At 42.2% G+C, this 19,844-nt stretch overlaps 2 protein-coding genes and 22 non-coding genes across 24 annotated transcripts; 23 read left to right on the forward strand and 1 right to left on the reverse strand.

Annotated features, from left to right (window-relative positions):
* The first annotated feature begins 236 nt into the window (after positions 1–236).
* TRNAP-AGG (transfer RNA proline (anticodon AGG)) lies at positions 237–308 on the forward strand. The gene has a single exon. It is a non-coding gene; the product is annotated as a tRNA-Pro (tRNA).
* A 572-nt stretch (positions 309–880) lies between these two features.
* Positions 881–952, forward strand: TRNAP-AGG (transfer RNA proline (anticodon AGG)). Its single transcript has one exon. It is a non-coding gene; the product is annotated as a tRNA-Pro (tRNA).
* A 91-nt stretch (positions 953–1,043) lies between these two features.
* Positions 1,044–1,115, forward strand: TRNAP-AGG (transfer RNA proline (anticodon AGG)). The gene has a single exon. It is a non-coding gene; the product is annotated as a tRNA-Pro (tRNA).
* A 1,058-nt stretch (positions 1,116–2,173) lies between these two features.
* Positions 2,174–2,245, forward strand: TRNAP-AGG (transfer RNA proline (anticodon AGG)). Its single transcript has one exon. It is a non-coding gene; the product is annotated as a tRNA-Pro (tRNA).
* A 252-nt stretch (positions 2,246–2,497) lies between these two features.
* Positions 2,498–2,569, forward strand: TRNAP-AGG (transfer RNA proline (anticodon AGG)). The gene has a single exon. It is a non-coding gene; the product is annotated as a tRNA-Pro (tRNA).
* Positions 2,570–2,821: 252 nt separating this feature from the next.
* On the forward strand, positions 2,822–2,893 carry TRNAP-AGG (transfer RNA proline (anticodon AGG)). The gene has a single exon. It is a non-coding gene; the product is annotated as a tRNA-Pro (tRNA).
* A 572-nt stretch (positions 2,894–3,465) lies between these two features.
* Positions 3,466–3,537, forward strand: TRNAP-AGG (transfer RNA proline (anticodon AGG)). Its single transcript has one exon. It is a non-coding gene; the product is annotated as a tRNA-Pro (tRNA).
* Positions 3,538–3,628: 91 nt separating this feature from the next.
* Positions 3,629–3,700, forward strand: TRNAP-AGG (transfer RNA proline (anticodon AGG)). The gene has a single exon. It is a non-coding gene; the product is annotated as a tRNA-Pro (tRNA).
* A 1,219-nt stretch (positions 3,701–4,919) lies between these two features.
* TRNAP-AGG (transfer RNA proline (anticodon AGG)) lies at positions 4,920–4,991 on the forward strand. The gene has a single exon. It is a non-coding gene; the product is annotated as a tRNA-Pro (tRNA).
* Positions 4,992–5,242: 251 nt separating this feature from the next.
* On the forward strand, positions 5,243–5,314 carry TRNAP-AGG (transfer RNA proline (anticodon AGG)). The gene has a single exon. It is a non-coding gene; the product is annotated as a tRNA-Pro (tRNA).
* A 1,057-nt stretch (positions 5,315–6,371) lies between these two features.
* TRNAP-AGG (transfer RNA proline (anticodon AGG)) lies at positions 6,372–6,443 on the forward strand. Its single transcript has one exon. It is a non-coding gene; the product is annotated as a tRNA-Pro (tRNA).
* Positions 6,444–7,341: 898 nt separating this feature from the next.
* On the forward strand, positions 7,342–7,413 carry TRNAP-AGG (transfer RNA proline (anticodon AGG)). Its single transcript has one exon. It is a non-coding gene; the product is annotated as a tRNA-Pro (tRNA).
* Positions 7,414–7,987: 574 nt separating this feature from the next.
* TRNAP-AGG (transfer RNA proline (anticodon AGG)) lies at positions 7,988–8,059 on the forward strand. Its single transcript has one exon. It is a non-coding gene; the product is annotated as a tRNA-Pro (tRNA).
* A 412-nt stretch (positions 8,060–8,471) lies between these two features.
* Positions 8,472–8,543, forward strand: TRNAP-AGG (transfer RNA proline (anticodon AGG)). Its single transcript has one exon. It is a non-coding gene; the product is annotated as a tRNA-Pro (tRNA).
* A 1,704-nt stretch (positions 8,544–10,247) lies between these two features.
* On the forward strand, positions 10,248–10,319 carry TRNAP-AGG (transfer RNA proline (anticodon AGG)). Its single transcript has one exon. It is a non-coding gene; the product is annotated as a tRNA-Pro (tRNA).
* Positions 10,320–10,893: 574 nt separating this feature from the next.
* TRNAP-AGG (transfer RNA proline (anticodon AGG)) lies at positions 10,894–10,965 on the forward strand. The gene has a single exon. It is a non-coding gene; the product is annotated as a tRNA-Pro (tRNA).
* Positions 10,966–11,377: 412 nt separating this feature from the next.
* On the forward strand, positions 11,378–11,449 carry TRNAP-AGG (transfer RNA proline (anticodon AGG)). Its single transcript has one exon. It is a non-coding gene; the product is annotated as a tRNA-Pro (tRNA).
* Positions 11,450–12,183: 734 nt separating this feature from the next.
* Positions 12,184–12,255, forward strand: TRNAP-AGG (transfer RNA proline (anticodon AGG)). Its single transcript has one exon. It is a non-coding gene; the product is annotated as a tRNA-Pro (tRNA).
* Positions 12,256–12,667: 412 nt separating this feature from the next.
* On the forward strand, positions 12,668–12,739 carry TRNAP-AGG (transfer RNA proline (anticodon AGG)). Its single transcript has one exon. It is a non-coding gene; the product is annotated as a tRNA-Pro (tRNA).
* A 249-nt stretch (positions 12,740–12,988) lies between these two features.
* Positions 12,989–13,060, forward strand: TRNAP-AGG (transfer RNA proline (anticodon AGG)). The gene has a single exon. It is a non-coding gene; the product is annotated as a tRNA-Pro (tRNA).
* A 735-nt stretch (positions 13,061–13,795) lies between these two features.
* Positions 13,796–13,867, forward strand: TRNAP-AGG (transfer RNA proline (anticodon AGG)). Its single transcript has one exon. It is a non-coding gene; the product is annotated as a tRNA-Pro (tRNA).
* Positions 13,868–13,910: 43 nt separating this feature from the next.
* Positions 13,911–16,830, forward strand: LOC149612437 (uncharacterized). The gene is made up of 2 exons (XM_089858434.1): positions 13,911–14,589; positions 14,676–16,830. The coding sequence occupies exons 1-2, from the start codon at positions 14,185–14,187 to the stop codon at positions 16,659–16,661; spliced, it is 2,391 nt and encodes a 796-aa protein (XP_089714560.1). The 5' UTR covers positions 13,911–14,184; the 3' UTR covers positions 16,662–16,830.
* Positions 16,709–18,236, reverse strand: LOC149612438 (uncharacterized). Its single transcript, XM_089858435.1, has 2 exons — positions 17,533–18,236; positions 16,709–17,453 (listed from the first exon to the last, which is right to left on the reverse strand). Exons 1-2 carry the CDS (start codon positions 17,967–17,969, stop codon positions 17,267–17,269), a joined length of 624 nt encoding a protein of 207 aa, XP_089714561.1. The 5' UTR covers positions 17,970–18,236; the 3' UTR covers positions 16,709–17,266.
* A 756-nt stretch (positions 18,237–18,992) lies between these two features.
* On the forward strand, positions 18,993–19,064 carry TRNAP-AGG (transfer RNA proline (anticodon AGG)). Its single transcript has one exon. It is a non-coding gene; the product is annotated as a tRNA-Pro (tRNA).
* The last annotated feature ends 780 nt before the right edge of the window (positions 19,065–19,844 follow it).

A 19,844-nucleotide genomic window follows, 5' to 3' on the forward strand; every position in this document is an offset into this window, starting at 1 on the left:
AGTTTTGGGACTATATAATTGCAACTAATTACAGGGTAGTCCTATGAGTTGAGCATGTTTTACTTACGCAGATTGTCCGTTGGTCTAGGGGTATGATACTCGCTTTGGCTGCGAGTCGTCCCGGGTTCAAATCCCGGACAGGCCCGAGTTCTTTCAGAAGTAATTTAGCAACTATTTAAATGCAACTAATAACAGGGTAGACCTATGAGTTGGGCATATTTTTAAGTTGAACACACGGTCCGTTGGTCTAGGGGTATGATACTCGCTTAGGGTGCGAGTGGTCCCGGGTTCAAATCCCGGACGGACCCGAGTTTTTGCAGAAGTAGTTTTGGGACTATATAATTGCAACTAATTACAGGGTAGTCCTATAAGTTGAGCATGTTATACTTACGAGATTGTCCGTTGGTCTAGGGGTATGATACTCGCTTTGGCTGCGAGTCGTCCCGGGTTCAAATACCGGACAGGCCCGAGTTCTTTCAGAAGTAATTTAGCAACTATTTAAATGCAACAAATAACAGGGTAGACCTATGAGTTGGGCATATTTTTTACTTAAACACACGGTCCGTTGGTCTAGGGGTATGATACTCGCTTTGGCTGCGAGTGGTCCCGGGTTCAGATCCCGGACAGACCCGAGTTCTTTCAGAAGTAATTTAGTAACTTTTTAAATGCAACTAACTACAGGGTAGACCTATGAGTTGGGCATATTTTACTTGAACACACGGTCCGTTGGTCTAGGGGTATGATACTCGTTTGGCTGCGAGTGGTCCCGGGTTCAGATCCCGGACAGACCCGAGTTCTTTCAGAAGTAATTTAGTAACTTTTTAAATGCAACTAACTACAGGGTAGACCTATGAGTTGGGCATATTTTACTTGAACACACGGTCCGTTGGTCTAGGGGTATGATACTCGCTTAGGGTGCGAGTGGTCCCGGGTTCAAATCCCGGACGGACCCGAGTTCTTTCAGAAGTAATTTAGCAACTATTTAAATGCAACTAATAACAGGGTAGACCTATGAGTTGGGCATATTTTTAAGTTGAACACACGGTCCGTTGGTCTAGGGGTATGATACTCGCTTAGGGTGCGAGTGGTCCCGGGTTCAAATTCCGGACGGACCCGAGTTTTAGCAGAAGTAATCTAGTGACTATTTAAATGCAACTAATTAATTTGTAGCCCTATGAATTGAGCATATTTCTATTCCATACATGGTGCGATGGTCTAGGGGTATGATACTCGCTTTGGGTGCGAGTGTTCTAGGTTTCAAATCCCGGACTTATCCGAGGTTTTGCAGAAGTAATTTTGTGACAATTTAATTGCAACTAATTACAGGGTAGTCCTATGAGTTGAGCATATTTTACTTACGCAGATTGTCTGTTTTTCTAGGGGTATGATACTCGCTTTGGCTGCGAGTGGTCCCGGGTTCAGATCCCGGACAGACCCGAGTTCTTTCAGTAGTAATTTAGCAACTATTTAAATGCAACTAATAACAGGGTAGACCTATGAGTTGGGCATATTTTTTACTTGAACACACGGTGCGTTGGTCTAGGGGTATGATACTCGCTTAGGGTGCGAGTGGTACCGGGTTCAAATCCCGGACAGACCCGAGTTCTTTCAGAAGTAATTTAGTAACTTTTTAAATGCAACTAACTACAGGGTAGACCTATTAGTTGGGCATATTTTACTTGAACACACGGTCCGTTGGTCTAGGGGTATGATACTCGCTTAGGGTGCGAGTTGTCCCGGGTTCAAATCCCAAATGGACCCGAGTTTTTGCAGAAGTAGTTTTGGGACTATATAATTGCAACTAATTACAGGGTAGTCCTATGAGTTGAGCATGTTTTACTTACGAGATTGTCCGTTGGTCTAGGGGTATGATACTCGCTTTGGCTGCGAGTCGTCCCGGGTTCAAATACCGAACAGGCCCGAGTTCTTTCAGAAGTAATTTAGCAACTATTTAAATGCAACAAATAACAGGGTAGACCTATGAGTTGGGCATATTTTTTACTTAAACACACGGTCCGTTGGTCTAGGGGTATGATACTCGCTTTGGCTGCGAGTGGTCCCGGGTTCAGATCCCGGACAGACCCGAGTTCTTTCAGAAGTAATTTAGTAACTTTTTAAATGCAACTAACTACAGGGTAGACCTATAAGTTGGGCATATTTTACTTGAACACACGGTCCGTTGGTCTAGGGGTATGATACTCGCTTAGGGTGGGAGTGGTCCCGGGTTCAAATCCCGGACGGACCCGAGTTTTTGCAGAAGTAGTTTTGGGACTATATAATTGCAACTAATTACAGGGTAGTCCTATGAGCTGAGCATGTTTTACTTACGCAGATTGTCCGTTGGTCTAGGGGTATGATACTCGCTTTGGCTGCGAGTCGTCCCGGGTTCAAATCCCGGACAGGCCCGAGTTCTTTCAGAAGTAATTTAGCAACTATTTAAATGCAACTAATAACATGGTAGACCTATGAGTTGGGCATATTTTTAAGTTGAACACACGGTCCGTTGGTCTAGGGGTATGATACTCGCTTAGGGTGCGAGTGGTCCCGGGTTCAAATTCCGGACGGACCCGAGTTTTTGCAGAAGTAGTTTTGGGACTATATAATTGCAACTAATTACAGGGTAGTCCTATGAGTTGAGCATGTTTTACTTACGCAGATTGTCCGTTGGTCTAGGGGTATGATACTCGCTTTGGCTGCGAGTCGTCCCGGGTTCAAATCCCGGACAGGCCCGAGTTCTTTCAGAAGTAATTTAGCAACTATTTAAATGCAACTAATAACAGGGTAGACCTATGAGTTGGGCATATTTTTAAGTTGAACACACGGTCCGTTGGTCTAGGGGTATGATACTCGCTTAGGGTGCGAGTGGTCCCGGGTTCAAATCCCGGACGGACCCGAGTTTTTGCAGAAGTAGTTTTGGGACTATATAATTGCAACTAATTACAGGGTAGTCCTATAAGTTGAGCATGTTATACTTACGAGATTGTCCGTTGGTCTAGGGGTATGATACTCGCTTTGGCTGCGAGTCGTCCCGGGTTCAAATACCGGACAGGCCCGAGTTCTTTCAGAAGTAATTTAGCAACTATTTAAATGCAACAAATAACAGGGTAGACCTATGAGTTGGGCATATTTTTTACTTAAACACACGGTCCGTTGGTCTAGGGGTATGATACTCGCTTTGGCTGCGAGTGGTCCCGGGTTCAGATCCCGGACAGACCCGAGTTCTTTCAGAAGTAATTTAGTAACTTTTTAAATGCAACTAACTACAGGGTAGACCTATGAGTTGGGCATATTTTACTTGAACACACGGTCCGTTGGTCTAGGGGTATGATACTCGTTTGGCTGCGAGTGGTCCCGGGTTCAGATCCCGGACAGACCCGAGTTCTTTCAGAAGTAATTTAGTAACTTTTTAAATGCAACTAACTACAGGGTAGACCTATGAGTTGGGCATATTTTACTTGAACACACGGTCCGTTGGTCTAGGGGTATGATACTCGCTTAGGGTGCGAGTGGTCCCGGGTTCAAATCCCGGACGGACCCGAGTTCTTTCAGAAGTAATTTAGCAACTATTTAAATGCAACTAATAACAGGGTAGACCTATGAGTTGGGCATATTTTTAAGTTGAACACACGGTCCGTTGGTCTAGGGGTATGATACTCGCTTAGGGTGCGAGTGGTCCCGGGTTCAAATTCCGGACGGACCCGAGTTTTAGCAGAAGTAATCTAGTGACTATTTAAATGCAACTAATTAATTTGTAGCCCTATGAATTGAGCATATTTCTATTCCATACATGGTGCGATGGTCTAGGGGTATGATACTCGCTTTGGGTGCGAGTGTTCTAGGTTTCAAATCCCGGACTTATCCGAGGTTTTGCAGAAGTAATTTTGTGACAATTTAATTGCAACTAATTACAGGGTAGTCCTATGAGTTGAGCATATTTTACTTACGCAGATTGTCTGTTTTTCTAGGGGTATGATACTCGCTTTGGCTGCGAGTGGTCCCGGGTTCAGATCCCGGACAGACCCGAGTTCTTTCAGTAGTAATTTAGCAACTATTTAAATGCAACTAATAACAGGGTAGACCTATGAGTTGGGCATATTTTTTACTTGAACACACGGTGCGTTGGTCTAGGGGTATGATACTCGCTTAGGGTGCGAGTGGTACCGGGTTCAAATCCCGGACAGACCCGAGTTCTTTCAGAAGTAATTTAGTAACTTTTTAAATGCAACTAACTACAGGGTAGACCTATTAGTTGGGCATATTTTACTTGAACACACGGTCCGTTGGTCTAGGGGTATGATACTCGCTTAGGGTGCGAGTTGTCCCGGGTTCAAATCCCAAATGGACCCGAGTTTTTGCAGAAGTAGTTTTGGGACTATATAATTGCAACTAATTACAGGGTAGTCCTATGAGTTGAGCATGTTTTACTTACGAGATTGTCCGTTGGTCTAGGGGTATGATACTCGCTTTGGCTGCGAGTCGTCCCGGGTTCAAATACCGAACAGGCCCGAGTTCTTTCAGAAGTAATTTATCAACTATTTAAATGCAACTAATAACAGGGTAGACCTATGAGTTGGGCATATTTTTTACTTGAACACACGGTCCGTTGGTCTAGGGGTATGATACTCGCTTTGGCTGCGAGTGGTCCCGGGTTCAGATCCCGGACAGACCCGAGTTCTTTCAGAAGTAATTTAGTAACTTTTTAAATGCAACTAACTACAGGGTAGACCTATGAGTTGGGCATATTTTACTTGAACACACGGTCCGTTTGTCTAGGGGTATGATACTCGCTTAGGGTGCGAGTGGTCCCGGGTTCAAATCCCGGTCAGACCCGAGTTCTTTCAGAAGTAATTTAGTAACTTTTTAAATGCAACTAACTACAGGGTAGACCTATTAGTTGGGCATATTTTACTTGAACACACGGTCCGTTGGTCTAGGGGTATGATACTCGCTTAGGGTGCGAGTGGTCCCGGGTTCAAATCCCGGACGGACCCGAGTTTTGGCAGAAGTAGTTTTGGGACTATATAATTGCAACTAATTACAGGGTAGTCCTATGAGTTGAGCATGTTTTACTTACGAGATTGTCCGTTGGTCTAGGGGTATGATACTCGCTTTGGCTGCGAGTCGTCCCGGGTTAAAATCCCGGACAGGCCCGAGTTCTTTCGGAAGTAATTTAGCAACTATTTTAATGCAACTAATAACAGGGTAGACCTATGAGTTGGGCATATTTTTAAGTTGAACACACGGTCCGTTGGTCTAGGGGTATGATACTCGCTTAGGGTGCGAGTGGTCCCGGGTTCAAATCCCGGACGGACCCGAGTTTTTGCAGAAGTAGTTTTGGGACTATATAATTGCAACTAATTACAGGGTAGTCCTATGAGTTGAGCATGTTTTACTTACGAGATTGTCCGTTGGTCTAGGGGTATGATACTCGCTTTGGCTGCGAGTCGTCCCGGGTTCAAATACCGGACAGGCCCGAGTTCTTTCAGAAGTAATTTAGCAACTATTTAAATGCAACAAATAACAGGGTAGACCTATGAGTTGGGCATATTTTTTACTTAAACACACGGTCCGTTGGTCTAGGGGTATGATACTCGCTTTGGCTGCGAGTGGTCCCGGGTTCAGATCCCGGACAGACCCGAGTTCTTTCAGAAGTAATTTAGTAACTTTTTAAATGCAACTAACTACAGGGTAGACCTATGAGTTGGGCATATTTTACTTGAACACACGGTCCGTTGGTCTAGGGGTATGATACTCGTTTGGCTGCGAGTGGTCCCGGGTTCAGATCCCGGACAGACCCGAGTTCTTTCAGAAGTAATTTAGTAACTTTTTAAATGCAACTAACTACAGGGTAGACCTATGAGTTGGGCATATTTTACTTGAACACACGGTCCGTTGGTCTAGGGGTATGATACTCGCTTTGGGTGCGAGTGTTCTAGGTTTCAAATCCCGGACTTATCCGAGGTTTTGCAGAAGTAATTTTGTGACAATTTAATTGCAACTAATTACAGGGTAGTCCTATGAGTTGAGCATATTTTACTTACGCAGATTGTCTGTTTTTCTAGGGGTATGATACTCGCTTTGGCTGCGAGTGGTCCCGGGTTCAGATCCCGGACAGACCCGAGTTCTTTCAGTAGTAATTTAGCAACTATTTAAATGCAACTAATAACAGGGTAGACCTATGAGTTGGGCATATTTTTTACTTGAACACACGGTGCGTTGGTCTAGGGGTATGATACTCGCTTAGGGTGCGAGTGGTCCCGGGTTCAAATCCCGGACAGACCCGAGTTCTTTCAGAAGTAATTTAGTAACTTTATAAATGCAACTAACTACAGGGTAGACCTATTAGTTGGGCATATTTTACTTGAACACACGGTGCGTTGGTCTAGGGGTATGATACTCGCTTAGGGTGCGAGTTGTCCCGGGTTCAAATCCCGGATGGACCCGAGTTTTTGCAGAAGTAGTTTTGGGACTATATAATTGCAACTAATTACAGGGTAGTCCTATGAGTTGAGCATGTTTTACTTACGAGATTGTCCGTTGGTCTAGGGGTATGATACTCGCTTTGGCTGCGAGTCGTCCCGGGTTCAAATACCGGACAGTCCCGAGTTCTTTCAGAAGTAATTTAGCAACTATTTAAATGCAACTAATAACAGGGTAGACCTATGAGTTTGGCATATTTTTTACTTAAACACACGGTCCGTTGGTCTAGGGGTATGATACTCGCTTTGGCTGAGAGTGGTCCCGGGTTCAGATCCCGGACAGACCCGAGTTCTTTCAGAAGTAATTTAGTAACTTTTTAAATGCAACTAACTACAGGGTAGACCTATTAGTTGGGCATATTTTACTTGAACACACGGTCCGTTGGTCTAGGGGTATGATACTCGCTTAGGGTGCGAGTGGTGCCGGGTTGAAATCCCGGACGGACCCGAGTTTTTGCAGAAGTATTTTTGGGACTATATAATTGCAACTAATTACAGGGTAGTCCTATGAGTTGAGCATGTTTTACTTACGAGATTGTCCGTTGGTCTAGGGGTATGATACTCGCTTTGGCTGCGAGTCGTCCCGGGTTCAAATACCGGACAGGCCCGAGTTCTTTCAGAAGTAATTTAGCAACTATTTAAATGCAACTAATAACAGGGTAGACCTATGAGTTGGGCATATTTTTTACTTGAACACACGGTCCGTTGGTCTAGGGGTATGATACTCGCTTTGGCTGCGAGTGGTCCTGGGTTCAGATCCCGGACAGACCCGAGTTCTTACAGAAGTAATTTAGTAACTTTTTAAATGCAACTAACTACAGGGTAGACCTATGAGTTGGGCATATTTTTAAGTTGAACACACGGTCCGTTGGTCTAGGGGTATGATACTCGCTTAGGGTGCGAGTGGTCCCGGGTTCAAATTCCGGACGGACCCGAGTTTTAGCAGAAGTAATCTAGTGACTATTTAAATGCAACTAATTAATTTGTAGCCCTATGAATTGAGCATATTTTTATTCCATACATGGTGCGATGGTCTAGGGGTATGATACTCGCTTTGGGTGCGAGTGTTCTAGGTTTCAAATCCCGGACTTATCCGAGGTTTTGCAGAAGTAATTTTGTGACAATTTAATTGCAACTAATTACAGGGTAGTCCTATGAGTTGAGCATATTTTACTTACGAAGATTGTCTGTTTTTCTAGGGGTATGATACTCGCTTTGGCTGCGAGTGGTCCCGGGTTCAGATCCCGGACAGACCCGAGTTCTTTCAGTAGTAATTTAGCAACTATTTAAATGCAACTAATAACAGGGTAGACCTATGAGTTGGGCATATTTTTTACTTGAACACACGGTGCGTTGGTCTAGGGGTATGATACTCGCTTAGGGTGCGAGTGGTCCCGGGTTCAGATCCCGGACAGACCCGAGTTCTTTCAGTAGTAATTTAGTAACTTTTTAAATGCAACTAACTACAGGGTAGACCTATTAGTTGGGCATATTTTACTTTAACACACGGTCCGTTGGTCTAGGGGTATGATACTCGCTTAGGGTGCGAGTTGTCCCGGGTTCAAATCCCGGATGGACCCGAGTTTTTGCAGAAGTAGTTTTGGGACTATATAATTGCAACTAATTATAGGGTAGTCCTATGAGTTGAGCATGTTTTACTTACGAGATTGTCCGTTGGTCTAGGGGTATGATACTCGCTTTGGCTGCGAGTCGTCCCGGGTTCAAATACCGGACAGGCCCGAGTTCTTTCAGAAGTAATTAAGCAACTATTTAAATGCAACTAATAACAGGGTAGACCTATGAGTTGGGCATATTTTTTACTTGAACACACGGTCCGTTGGTCTAGGGGTATGATACTCGCTTTGGCTGCGAGTGGTCCCGGGTTCAGATCCCGGACAGACCCGAGTTCTTTCAGAAGTAATTTAGTAACTTTTTAAATGCAACTAACTACAGGGTAGACCTATTAGTTGGGCATATTTTACTTGAACACACGGTCCGTTGGTCTAGGGGTATGATACTCGCTTAGGGTGCGAGTGGTCCCGGGTTCAAATCCCGGACGGACCCGAGTTTTTGCAGAAGTAGTTTTGGGACTATATAATTGCAACCAATTACAGGGTAGTCCTATGAGTTGAGCATGTTTTACTTACGAGATTGTCCGTTGGTCTAGGGGTATGATACTCGCTTTGGCTGCGAGTCGTCCCGGGTTCAAATTCCGGACGGACCCGAGTTTTAGCAGAAGTAATCTAGTGACTATTTAAATGCAACTAATTAATTTGTAGCCCTAAGAATTGAGCATATTTCTATTCCATACATGGTGCGATGGTCTAGGGGTATGATACTCGCTTTGGGTGCGAGTGTTCTAGGTTTCAAATCCCGGACTTATCCGAGGTTTTGCAGAAGTAATTTTGTGACAATTTAATTGCAACTAATTACAGGGTAGTCCTATGAGTTGAGCATATTTTACTTACGCAGATTGTCTGTTTTTCTAGGGGTATGATACTCGCTTTGGCTGCGAGTGGTCCCGGGTTCAGATCCCGGACAGACCCGAGTTCTTTCAGTAGTAATTTAGCAACTATTTAAATGCAACTAATAACAGGGTAGACCTATGAGTTGGGCATATTTTTTACTTGAACACACGGTGCGTTGGTCTAGGGGTATGATACTCGCTTAGGGTGCGAGTGGTCCCGGGTTCAAATCCCGGACAGACCCGAGTTCTTTCAGAAGTAATTTAGTAACTTTATAAATGCAACTAACTACAGGGTAGACCTATTAGTTGGGCATATTTTACTTGAACACACGGTGCGTTGGTCTAGGGGTATGATATTCGCTTAGGGTGCGAGTTGTCCCGGGTTCAAATCCCGGATGGACCCGAGTTTTTGCAGAAGTAGTTTTGGGACTATATAATTGCAACTAATTACAGGGTAGTCCTATGAGTTGAGCATGTTTTACTTACGAGATTGTCCGTTGGTCTAGGGGTATGATACTCGCTTTGGCTGCGAGTCGTCCCGGGTTCAAATACCGGACAGTCCCGAGTTCTTTCAGAAGTAATTTAGCAACTATTTAAATGCAACTAATAACAGGGTAGACCTATGAGTTGGGCATATTTTTTACTTAAACACACGGTCCGTTGGTCTAGGGGTATGATACTCGCTTTGGCTGAGAGTGGTCCCGGGTTCAGATCCCGGACAGACCCGAGTTCTTTCAGAAGTAATTTAGTAACTTTTTAAATGCAACTAACTACAGGGTAGACCTATTAGTTGGGCATATTTTACTTGAACACACGGTCCGTTGGTCTAGGGGTATGATACTCGCTTAGGGTGCGAGTGGTGCCGGGTTGAAATCCCGGACGGACCCGAGTTTTTGCAGAAGTAGTTTTGGGACTATATAATTGCAACTGATTACAGGGTAGTCCTATGAGTTGAGCATGTTTTACTTACGAGATTGTCCGTTGGTCTAGGGGTATGATACTCGCTTTGGCTGCGAGTCGTCCCGGGTTCAAATACCGGACAGGCCCGAGTTCTTTCAGAAGTAATTTAGCAACTATTTAAATGCAACTAATAACAGGGTAGACCTATGAGTTGGGCATATTTTTTACTTGAACACACGGTCCGTTGGTCTAGGGGTATGATACTCGCTTTGGCTGCGAGTGGTCCTGGGTTCAGATCCCGGACAGACCCGAGTTCTTACAGAAGTAATTTAGTAACTTTTTAAATGCAACTAACTACAGGGTAGACCTATGAGTTGGGCATATTTTTAAGTTGAACACACGGTCCGTTGGTCTAGGGGTATGATACTCGCTTAGGGTGCGAGTGGTCCCGGGTTCAAATTCCGGACGGACCCGAGTTTTAGCAGAAGTAATCTAGTGACTATTTAAATGCAACTAATTAATTTGTAGCCCTATGAATTGAGCATATTTCTATTCCATACATGGTGCGATGGTCTAGGGGTATTATACTCGCTTTGGGTGCGAGTGTTCTAGGTTTCAAATCCCGGACTTATCCGAGGTTTTGCAGAAGTAATTTTGTGACAATTTAATTGCAACTAATTACAGGGTAGTCCTATGAGTTGAGCATATTTTACTTACGAAGATTGTCTGTTTTTCTAGGGGTATGATACTCGCTTTGGCTGCGAGTGGTCCCGGGTTCAGATCCCGGACAGACCCGAGTTCTTTCAGTAGTAATTTAGCAACTATTTAAATGCAACTAATAACAGGGTAGACCTATGAGTTGGGCATATTTTTTACTTGAACACAAGGTGCGTTGGTCTAGGGGTATGATACTCGCTTAGGGTGCGAGTGGTCCCGGGTTCAGATCCCGGACAGACCCGAGTTCTTTCAGTAGTAATTTAGTAACTTTTTAAATGCAACTAACTACAGGGTAGACCTATTAGTTGGGCATATTTTACTTGAACACACGGTCCGTTGGTCTAGGGGTATGATACTCGCTTAGGGTGCGAGTTGTCCCGGGTTCAAATCCCGGATGGACCCGAGTTTTTGCAGAAGTAGTTTTGGGACTATATAATTGCAACTAATTATAGGGTAGTCCTATGAGTTGAGCATGTTTTACTTACGAGATTGTCCGTTGGTCTAGGGGTATGATACTCGCTTTGGCTGCGAGTCGTCCCGGGTTCAAATACCGGACAGGCCCGAGTTCTTTCAGAAGTAATTTAGCAACTATTTAAATGCAACTAATAACAGGGTAGACCTATGAGTTGGGCATATTTTTTACTTAAACACACGGTCCGTTGGTCTAGGGGTATGATACTCGCTTTGGCTGCGAGTGGTCCCGGGTTCAGATCCCGGACAGACCCGAGTTCTTTCAGAAGTAATTTAGTAACTTTTTAAATGCAACTAACTACAGGGTAGACCTATTAGTTGGGCATATTTTACTTGAACACACGGTCCGTTGGTCTAGGGGTATGATACTCGCTTAGGGTGCGAGTTGTCCCGGGTTCAAATCCCGGACGGACCCGAGTTTTTGCAGAAGTAGTTTTGGGACTATATAATTGCAACCAATTACAGGGTAGTCCTATGAGTTGAGCATGTTTTACTTACGAGATTGTCCGTTGGTCTAGGGGTATGATACTCGCTTTGGCTGCGAGTCGTCCCGGGTTCAAATTCCGGACGGACCCGAGTTTTAGCAGAAGTAATCTAGTGACTATTTAAATGCAACTAATTAATTTGTAGCCCTATGAATTGAGCATATTTCTATTCCATACATGGTGCGATGGTCTAGGGGTATGATACTCGCTTTGGGTGCGAGTGTTCTAGGTTTCAAATCCCGGACTTATCCGAGGTTTTGCAGAAGTAATTTTGTGACAATTTAATTGCAACTAATTACAGGGTAGTCCTATGAGTTGAGCATATTTTACTTACGCAGATTGTCTGTTTTTCTAGGGGTATGATACTCGCTTTGGCTGCGAGTGGTCCCGGGTTCAGATCCCGGACAGACCCGAGTTCTTTCAGTAGTAATTTAGCAACTATTTAAATGCAACTAATAACAGGGTAGACCTATGAGTTGGGCATATTTTTTACTTGAACACACGGTGCGTTGGTCTAGGGGTATGATACTCGCTTAGGGTGCGAGTGGTCCCGGGTTCAAATCCCGGACAGACCCGAGTTCTTTCAGAAGTAATTTAGTAACTTTTTAAATGCAACTAACTACAGGGTAGACCTATTAGTTGGGCATATTTTACTTGAACACACGGTCCGTTGGTCTAGGGGTATGATACTCGCTTAGGGTGCGAGTTGTCCCGGGTTCAAATCCCGGATGGACCCGAGTTTTTGCAGAAGTAGTTTTGGGACTATATAATTGCAACTAATTATAGGGTAGTCCTATGAGTTGAGCATGTTTTACTTACGAGATTGTCCGTTGGTCTAGGGGTATGATACTCGCTTTGGCTGCGAGTCGTCCCGGGTTCAAATACCGGACAGGCCCGAGTTCTTTCAGAAGTAATTTAGCAACTATTTAAATGCAACTAATAACAGGGTAGACCTATGAGTTGGGCATATTTTTTACTTAAACACACGGTCCGTTGGTCTAGGGGTATGATACTCGCTTTGGCTGCGAGTGGTCCCGGGTTCAGATCCCGGACAGACCCGAGTTCTTTCAGAAGTAATTTAGCAACTATTTAAATGCAACTAACAACAGGGTAGACCTATGAGTTGGGCATATTTTACTTGAACACACGGTCCGTTGGTCTAGGGGTATGATACTCGCTTAGGGTGCGAGTGGTCCCGGGTTCAAATCCCGGACGGACCCGAGATTTTGCAGAAGTAGTTTTGGGACTATATAATTGCAACTAATTACAGGGTTGTCCTATGAGTTGAGCATATTTTACTTACGCACATTGTCCGTTGGTCTAGGAGTATGATACTCGCTTAGGCGCGAGTGGTCCAGGGTTCAAATCCCGGACAGACCCGAGTTCTTTCAGAAGTGATTTAGTAACAATTAAAATGCAACTAACTACAGGGTAGACCTATGAGTTGGGCATATTTTACTTGAACACACGGTCCGTTGGTCTAGGGGTATGATACGCGCTTAGGGTGCGAGTGGTCCCGGGTTCAACTCCCGGACGGACCCGAGTTTTTGCAGAAGTAATGTAGTGACTATTTAAATGCAACTAATTACAGGGTAGTCCTATGAGTTGAGCACATTTTACTTACGCACATTGTCCGTTTGTCTAGGGGTATGATACTCGCTTTGACTGCGAGTGGTCCCGGGTTCAAATCCCGGACAGACCCGAGTGCTTTCAGAAGTAATTTAGTAACTATTTAAATGCAACTAAATACAGGGTAGACCTATGAGTTGAGCATATTTTACTTACGCACCTTGTCCGTTGGTGTAGAGGTATGATACTCGCTTTGACTGAGAGTGGTCCCGGGTTCAAATCCCGGACGGACCCGAGTTCTTTCAGAAGTAATTTAGCAACTATTTAAATGCAACTAACAACAGGGTAGACCTATGAGTTGGGCATATTTTACTTGAACACACGGTCCGTTGGTCTAGGGGTATGATACTCGCTTTGAGTGCGAGTGTTCTAGGTTTCAAATCCCGGGCGTACCCAAGTTTTTGCAGAAGTAGTTTTGTGACTATTTAATTGCAACTAATTACAGGGTAGTCCTATGAGTTTAACATGTTTTACTTACGCAGATTGTACTTTGGTCTAGGGGTATGGTACTCGCTTTGGCTGCGAGTCGTCCCGGGTTCAAATCCCGGACAGGCCCGAGTTCTTTCAGAAGTAGTTTAGCAACTATTTAAATGCAACTAACCACAGGATAGACCTATGAGTTGGGCATATTTTTTACTTGAACACACGGTCCGTTGGTCTAGGGGTATGGTACTCGCTTAGGGTGCGAGTGGTCCCGGGTTCAAATCCCGGACGGACCCGAGTTTTTGCAGAAGTAATGTAGTGACTAATTAAAGGAACATTCCACAATAATTTTTTCTTTGCTTTAAACCGTTCATTTAAACTTAAAACTCAAAGATCTATTATTATTCTGTCAAAAAGAATCTCAATTAGTTAGTAATTAGCATTTAATCATCTTAACTAAGACGGTGCCATTTTTAAAAAGCTAGAGGCAAAAATTGGGGGTAACTTTCTATTCGTTGATGTCTAGGCCAATGAGCTACGGGAAATCATGTTGTCTGCTTACCCTTCCAAGATCAAAGTTCCCAGCTGCAGCCCGCGCATTTAGGCTTCCAGAATGTCGAAGTGTATTATTGAAGGGTGTGAGGTTTATTCGAAAAAACAAAGAGTTAGTTGTTTTAGAATTCCGGATGTTGAATCCAATTTAGAAATGGCAAGAATGTGGGTTAAATTTGCTAAAATACCGGTGAGAGAGGAATTCGAAGCGCTCGTAACGTCATTAGAGACTAAGCCTTTGCCAGAAAGACGTACCGCAATCAGGAAATTTAGGGAAGCTACTAGAGTATGCCAGTTACATTTTGCTCCTGAATGTTTAAACATTAACGTTTCGTATGGCCGTAATTTGTCGAAAGAAGTAGTAAGATTGAAACCGTTATCCGTACCAACAATAAACCTACCAAGTACAGAAGAAACGATGGAAATATTTCCAATAGAAGCAATTGAAATTCCAAGTAACGAAGAGGTAAGACTGGAATATTTTTAGACAGTGTCACATTGCTTCCTTTTCTAGGATTATAATATGAAATTTTATTTGTTACATTGTTATAGGTTCCAACTGTAACTGAGATCTATAATATAACAAAAGTAAATACAACGGAAATTGGAACTCAAACTGATCCAGAGTTAAGCATTGAAGCCCTCCGAGCTACAATTCCTATTCAAACGGATTTTTGCAAGATTGATTGCGCTACTGAAGCATGTACTGAAGAGGAAATTACTTCAGAAGTCTTAGCTTTGTTTCAAGATACAATTACTGCAGTGTCAAAAGATCACGCATACTTCGCTCACAGTTTAGATTACGAAACAGAATCGACACCAAAGAAATGCACACATGATAGCGACAAAACAATACTTTTGAATTGCGCAAAATCCGATTTAGAAAATTTGAAGGATATGGCATCTCCCGTATCTGTAAGCATGATTTTTGATGAGACCCCTGAAAATTCTCCCAGTGTCTCAATGTACGAGCCTAGTATACCCAGTTCAGCGTCAACAACGAACTATTCACCTCCCCCTAAAAATATTTCTGATCAATTTATTGAGGAAAAAAAGTATATTGTTTTTGAGAGCCAACTGAACCAACTCTTAGCAAGACTAAGGTGTGATAAGGCTGGCTGTGATAGTGCCATTGATATTACTGAAAATTTCAAGTCTGAAACTTGTGGATCTCAATTATCTGTCAAGATGACCTGTCTAAGTGGCCACGAATTTATTTGGCGCTCACAGCCTGTGCTGGGAAGAATGCCAGTGGGGAATTTACTGCTAGCTTCAAGTATTTTGCTCTCAGGGGCCACATTTCAACGAATCAACACTATTTTTCAATTTATGGGATTATGTGGAATTCAAAAATCAGCTTTCTACAACATTCAAAAAAAATATATCATTCCAGAAATTAGGGTCAGCTGGAGAAATGAACAAAGCAATATTTTAGAGAAATTAAAATGTTCTTCAGAAGTCACGATTTCTGGTGATGGACGATATGACTCGCCAGGGCATTCGGCCAAATATTGCGGATACACATTCATTGACCAGGAAAGTGACAAATGTGTCCATTTTGAAATCGTAAAGAAAAATGAGGTTCAATACAAGTCTAGCAATATGGAGTTAGAAAGTTTGAAAAGATGTCTGACAAAAATGGAAAAATTTGGAGTTAATATATTTAGAATCACAACTGACAGACACATACAGATTAGGGCCTTTTTAAGGGATAATTATCCGAATATAGACCATCAATTCGATGTTTGGCATTTTTCAAAAAGCGTTTCCAAAAAAATTACGGCTATAAGTAAAAAAAAGGATAATAAGGATCTTGAACCCTGGGTGAAATCTCTCAGCCGCCACTTGTGGTTTGCCGCAGAAAACTGTGATGGGAACCCTGATATCCTAATTGAAATGTGGAAATCAGTTCTTTTTCACGTCACAAATGTCCATTCATTTCCTAGTTTTAATCAACATAAACGGTGTATCCACGATCGTCTTTCAGTCGAAACAGCAAGAAAAAAAAAATGGCTCACACCTGATACCCCCCCTTATGACGCTCTAAATGAAATTGTCAACAAAAAAAGTACTTTACGAGATTTAAAGCAAGTTTGCGCATTTAGTCACACTTCTAAGTTGGAATCGTACCACAGTCTTCTGCTTAAATATTGCCCAAAACGACTAGATTTTGACCAAGATGTCATGGAAGCCCGTACTATGTTGGCAGCTTTGGACCATAATTTTAATGTAGACAGAAAATTCTATTTTGAACTAGAAACAGAATCAACAACCCAAGATGGGAATAAGGAAGATTTTGAATTTTATTTTTCTAAAGCCACTGCTGAGTGGTACGCTAGACCTCGAAAGGAGCCAAAATCGTACACATTTGTTTATGAAATAATGAAAAACATAATAAAGCGTAAACAAATTGACGAAGATGAAATTCCACTAGCGAATTTAATGACAAGCTATCGTAAGAGAGGTAATATAGCTCCAACTCCACGGCCTGACAAGCAAGTTTTAATTCAAGCAGCGAAAAGGAGGAGGTTATTTTAATTGAAAACTCTAAACATGGATTTAATACTGAAATTAATAAACATGGATTTAATACTGAAATTTATAAACATGGATTTAATACTGAAATTTCTTGACTAGGTCATAATAAACCAGAAAATATACAAAATTTGTACTTCAAATGTAAATAAACTGTGACCGTAGTAACTTACGAACATAATTTTTTTGTTACACCTTAATAGCAGGTCTGTTAATTATATTTACTTAGTATTCAACTCTGTTTTTTATGACCAGAAGTTACGACTAATATGACCATTTTAGTAACTTGTTTAAGTATCCATTTAATATTCGAAGGCTTTTAATTATGACTAATAATATCACACTGTTAGGAACCTTGGCAATCACAATTATTTAAAAAAAAATGAATATCAATCCTTACTCTAAGTGGATTCAATAATTTTTATATCTCATAAGAGTAATATAATAATTATGAATTTTAATTTAGGTTAGCTAATTTTTATGTAAATTTTATGCTTTAATTTTAAAACTTAATCTGGTCATTTTAAACTAAAAAATTTAGGATGGCTTTTTTGTAAGCAAATATATCACAATACTTTCGTGACTTCAAGGTTATTCATTCAACTCGGTTAATTGGCTCTAAATCCTTCTATTTCAACACCTGGTTTGTAGCTTATGTATGAATTTACATCATTTTCTGGGAAAAGCTTTCGTATATCAAGCAGGACACAATGGGGAACTGCTCTTCTATTAGCTCTTCCAAGTTTATGGTAAATTAAATGGGTGTACGTGCGATATGCTATATAGCGATAGGTTCTACAATAAAACAATATTAGCTTACATAAAAAATTATATTTCATAGAGGCTGTTCCCTTACGATTAATTAAAAATTTACCTATTCGAAACATTAATGGGCAATGGCCTTCTACGTGTTTGCAAATAACCCCTGTACGTTGCGATTAAAGCTCGCTTTCTTTGGCACATAGATTTGTAGTCAATATCACAAGTGACACATGGCGCAACACCTTGTGGATCATCTGTATCGTTTAAAAATTCAACGACATCTTCTATTTGTTTACAACAAATAAATCCTGCCCTTAAATCCTTCCAATTTAGATAGTTTTTCATGTTTACAATTTTTTCTTCGTCATTGCTAAGGCCTAACCAATCGGGAATGCAGTGGCCACAAGTACAGTTGTTTTTTATTTCCTCTAGGTTAATGATAACTTCTTGATTCGCTATTTCTAACTCATTCTCTCGCTGCAATTGTCGTTCCCTTAATTCTTCTTCTGTAAATTCCGGTTCTACTTCAAAGGGATTAATACGAGGCATCGCTAATAGAGTTTAAGGGAGCCAGCGAGGGATTAAACAAGCAGACGATATAAGGCTGCAGAGGGCAGTTTCTTGTTGGTCCATTGCTATGGAAAGCCGGCCAATGAAAAGTTACCCCCTCTAGAAAATCGAGCCAGTTACAAGCACTGCGGAATTTTTAAATATCAGAAATGGCGGCGTTCAATTTCCTTCTAGTGGCCAGCTAATTTGAGCTTAAATATTAATTAATAAGAGCTAATCTCCATTTCTAATTTTTTTTGTATATATATAAGCGTAAGGAACCATTTTAAACCAAGAAAATATTATTGTGGCTTTTTCCTTTAAATGAAACTAATTAATTTGTAGCCCTATGAATTGAGCATATTTCTACTTCATACATGGTGCGATGGTCTAGGGGTATGATACTCGCTTTGGGTGCGAGTGTTCTATTTTTCAAATCCCGGACTTATCCGAGGTTTTGCAGAAGTAATTTTGTGACTATTTAATTGCAACTAATTACAGGGTAGTCCTATGAGTTGAGCATATTTTACTTACGCAGATTGTCCGTTTTTCTAGGGGTATGATACTCGCTTTGGCTGCGAGTGGTCCCGGGTTCAGATCCCGGACAGACCCGAGTTCTTTCAGAAGAAATTTAGTATCTTTTTAAATGCAACTAACTACAGGGTAGACCTATGAGTTGGGCATATTTTACTTGAACACACGGTCCGTTGGTCTAGGGGTATAATACTCGCTTTGAGTGCGAGTGTTCTAGGTTTCAAATCCCGGACGTACCCGAGTTTTTGCAGAAGTAGTTTTGTGACTATTTAATTGCAACTAATTACAGGGTAGTCCTATGAGTTGAGCATGTTTTACTTACGCAGATTGTCCGTTGGTCTAGGGGTATGATACTCGCTTTGGCTGCGAGTGGTCCCGGGTTCAAATCCCGGACAGACCCGAGTTCTTTCAGAAGTAATTTAGCAACTATTTAAATGCAACTAACAACAGGGTAGACCTATGAGTTGGGCATATTTTACTTGAACACACGGTCCGTTGGTCTAGGGGAATGATACTCGCTTAGGGTGCGAGTGGTCCCGGGTTCAAATCCCGGACGGACCCGAGTTTTTGCAGAAGTAATGTAGTGACTATTTAAATGCAACTAATTACAGGGTAGTCCTATGAGTTGAGCACATTTTACTTACGGACATTGTCCGTTTGTCTAGGGGTATGATACTCGCTTTGACTGCGAGTGGTCCCGGGTTCAAATTCCGGACAGACCCGAGTGCTTTCAGAAGTAATTTAGTGACTATTTAAATGCAACTAACTACAGGGTAGACCTATGAGTTGAGCATATTTTACTTACGCACATTGTCCGTTGGTGTAGAGGTATGATACTCGCTTTGTCTGCGAGTGGTCCCGGGTTCAAATCCCGGACGGACCCGAGTTTTTGCAGAAGTAATTTAGTGACAATTTAAATGCAACTAATTAATTTGTACCCCTATGAATTGAGCCTATTTCTATTCCATACATGGTGCGCTGGTCTAGGGTTATGATACTCGCTTTGAGTGCGAGTGTTCTAGGTTTCAAATCCCGGACGTACCCGAGTTTTTGCAGAAGTAGTTTTGTGACTATTTTATTGCAACTAATTACAGGGTAGTCCTATGAGTTGAGCATGTTTTACTTACGCAGATTGTCCGTTGTTCTAGGGGTATGGTACTCGCTTTGGCTGCGAGTCGTCCCGGGTTCAAATCCCGGACAGGCCCGAGTTCTTTCAGAAGTAATTTAGCAACTATTTAAATGCAACTAACAACAGGGTAGACCTATGAGTTGGGCATATTTTTTACTTGAACACACGGTCCGTTGGTCTAGGGGTATGATACTCGCTTAGGGTGCGAGTGT

The sequence above is a fragment of the Phalangium opilio genome, unplaced genomic scaffold (genome assembly GCF_054372755.1).
Source record: "Phalangium opilio isolate 3A_F unplaced genomic scaffold, DU_Popi_V2 ptg000246l_1, whole genome shotgun sequence".
Lineage (NCBI taxonomy): Eukaryota > Metazoa > Arthropoda > Arachnida > Opiliones > Phalangiidae > Phalangium > Phalangium opilio.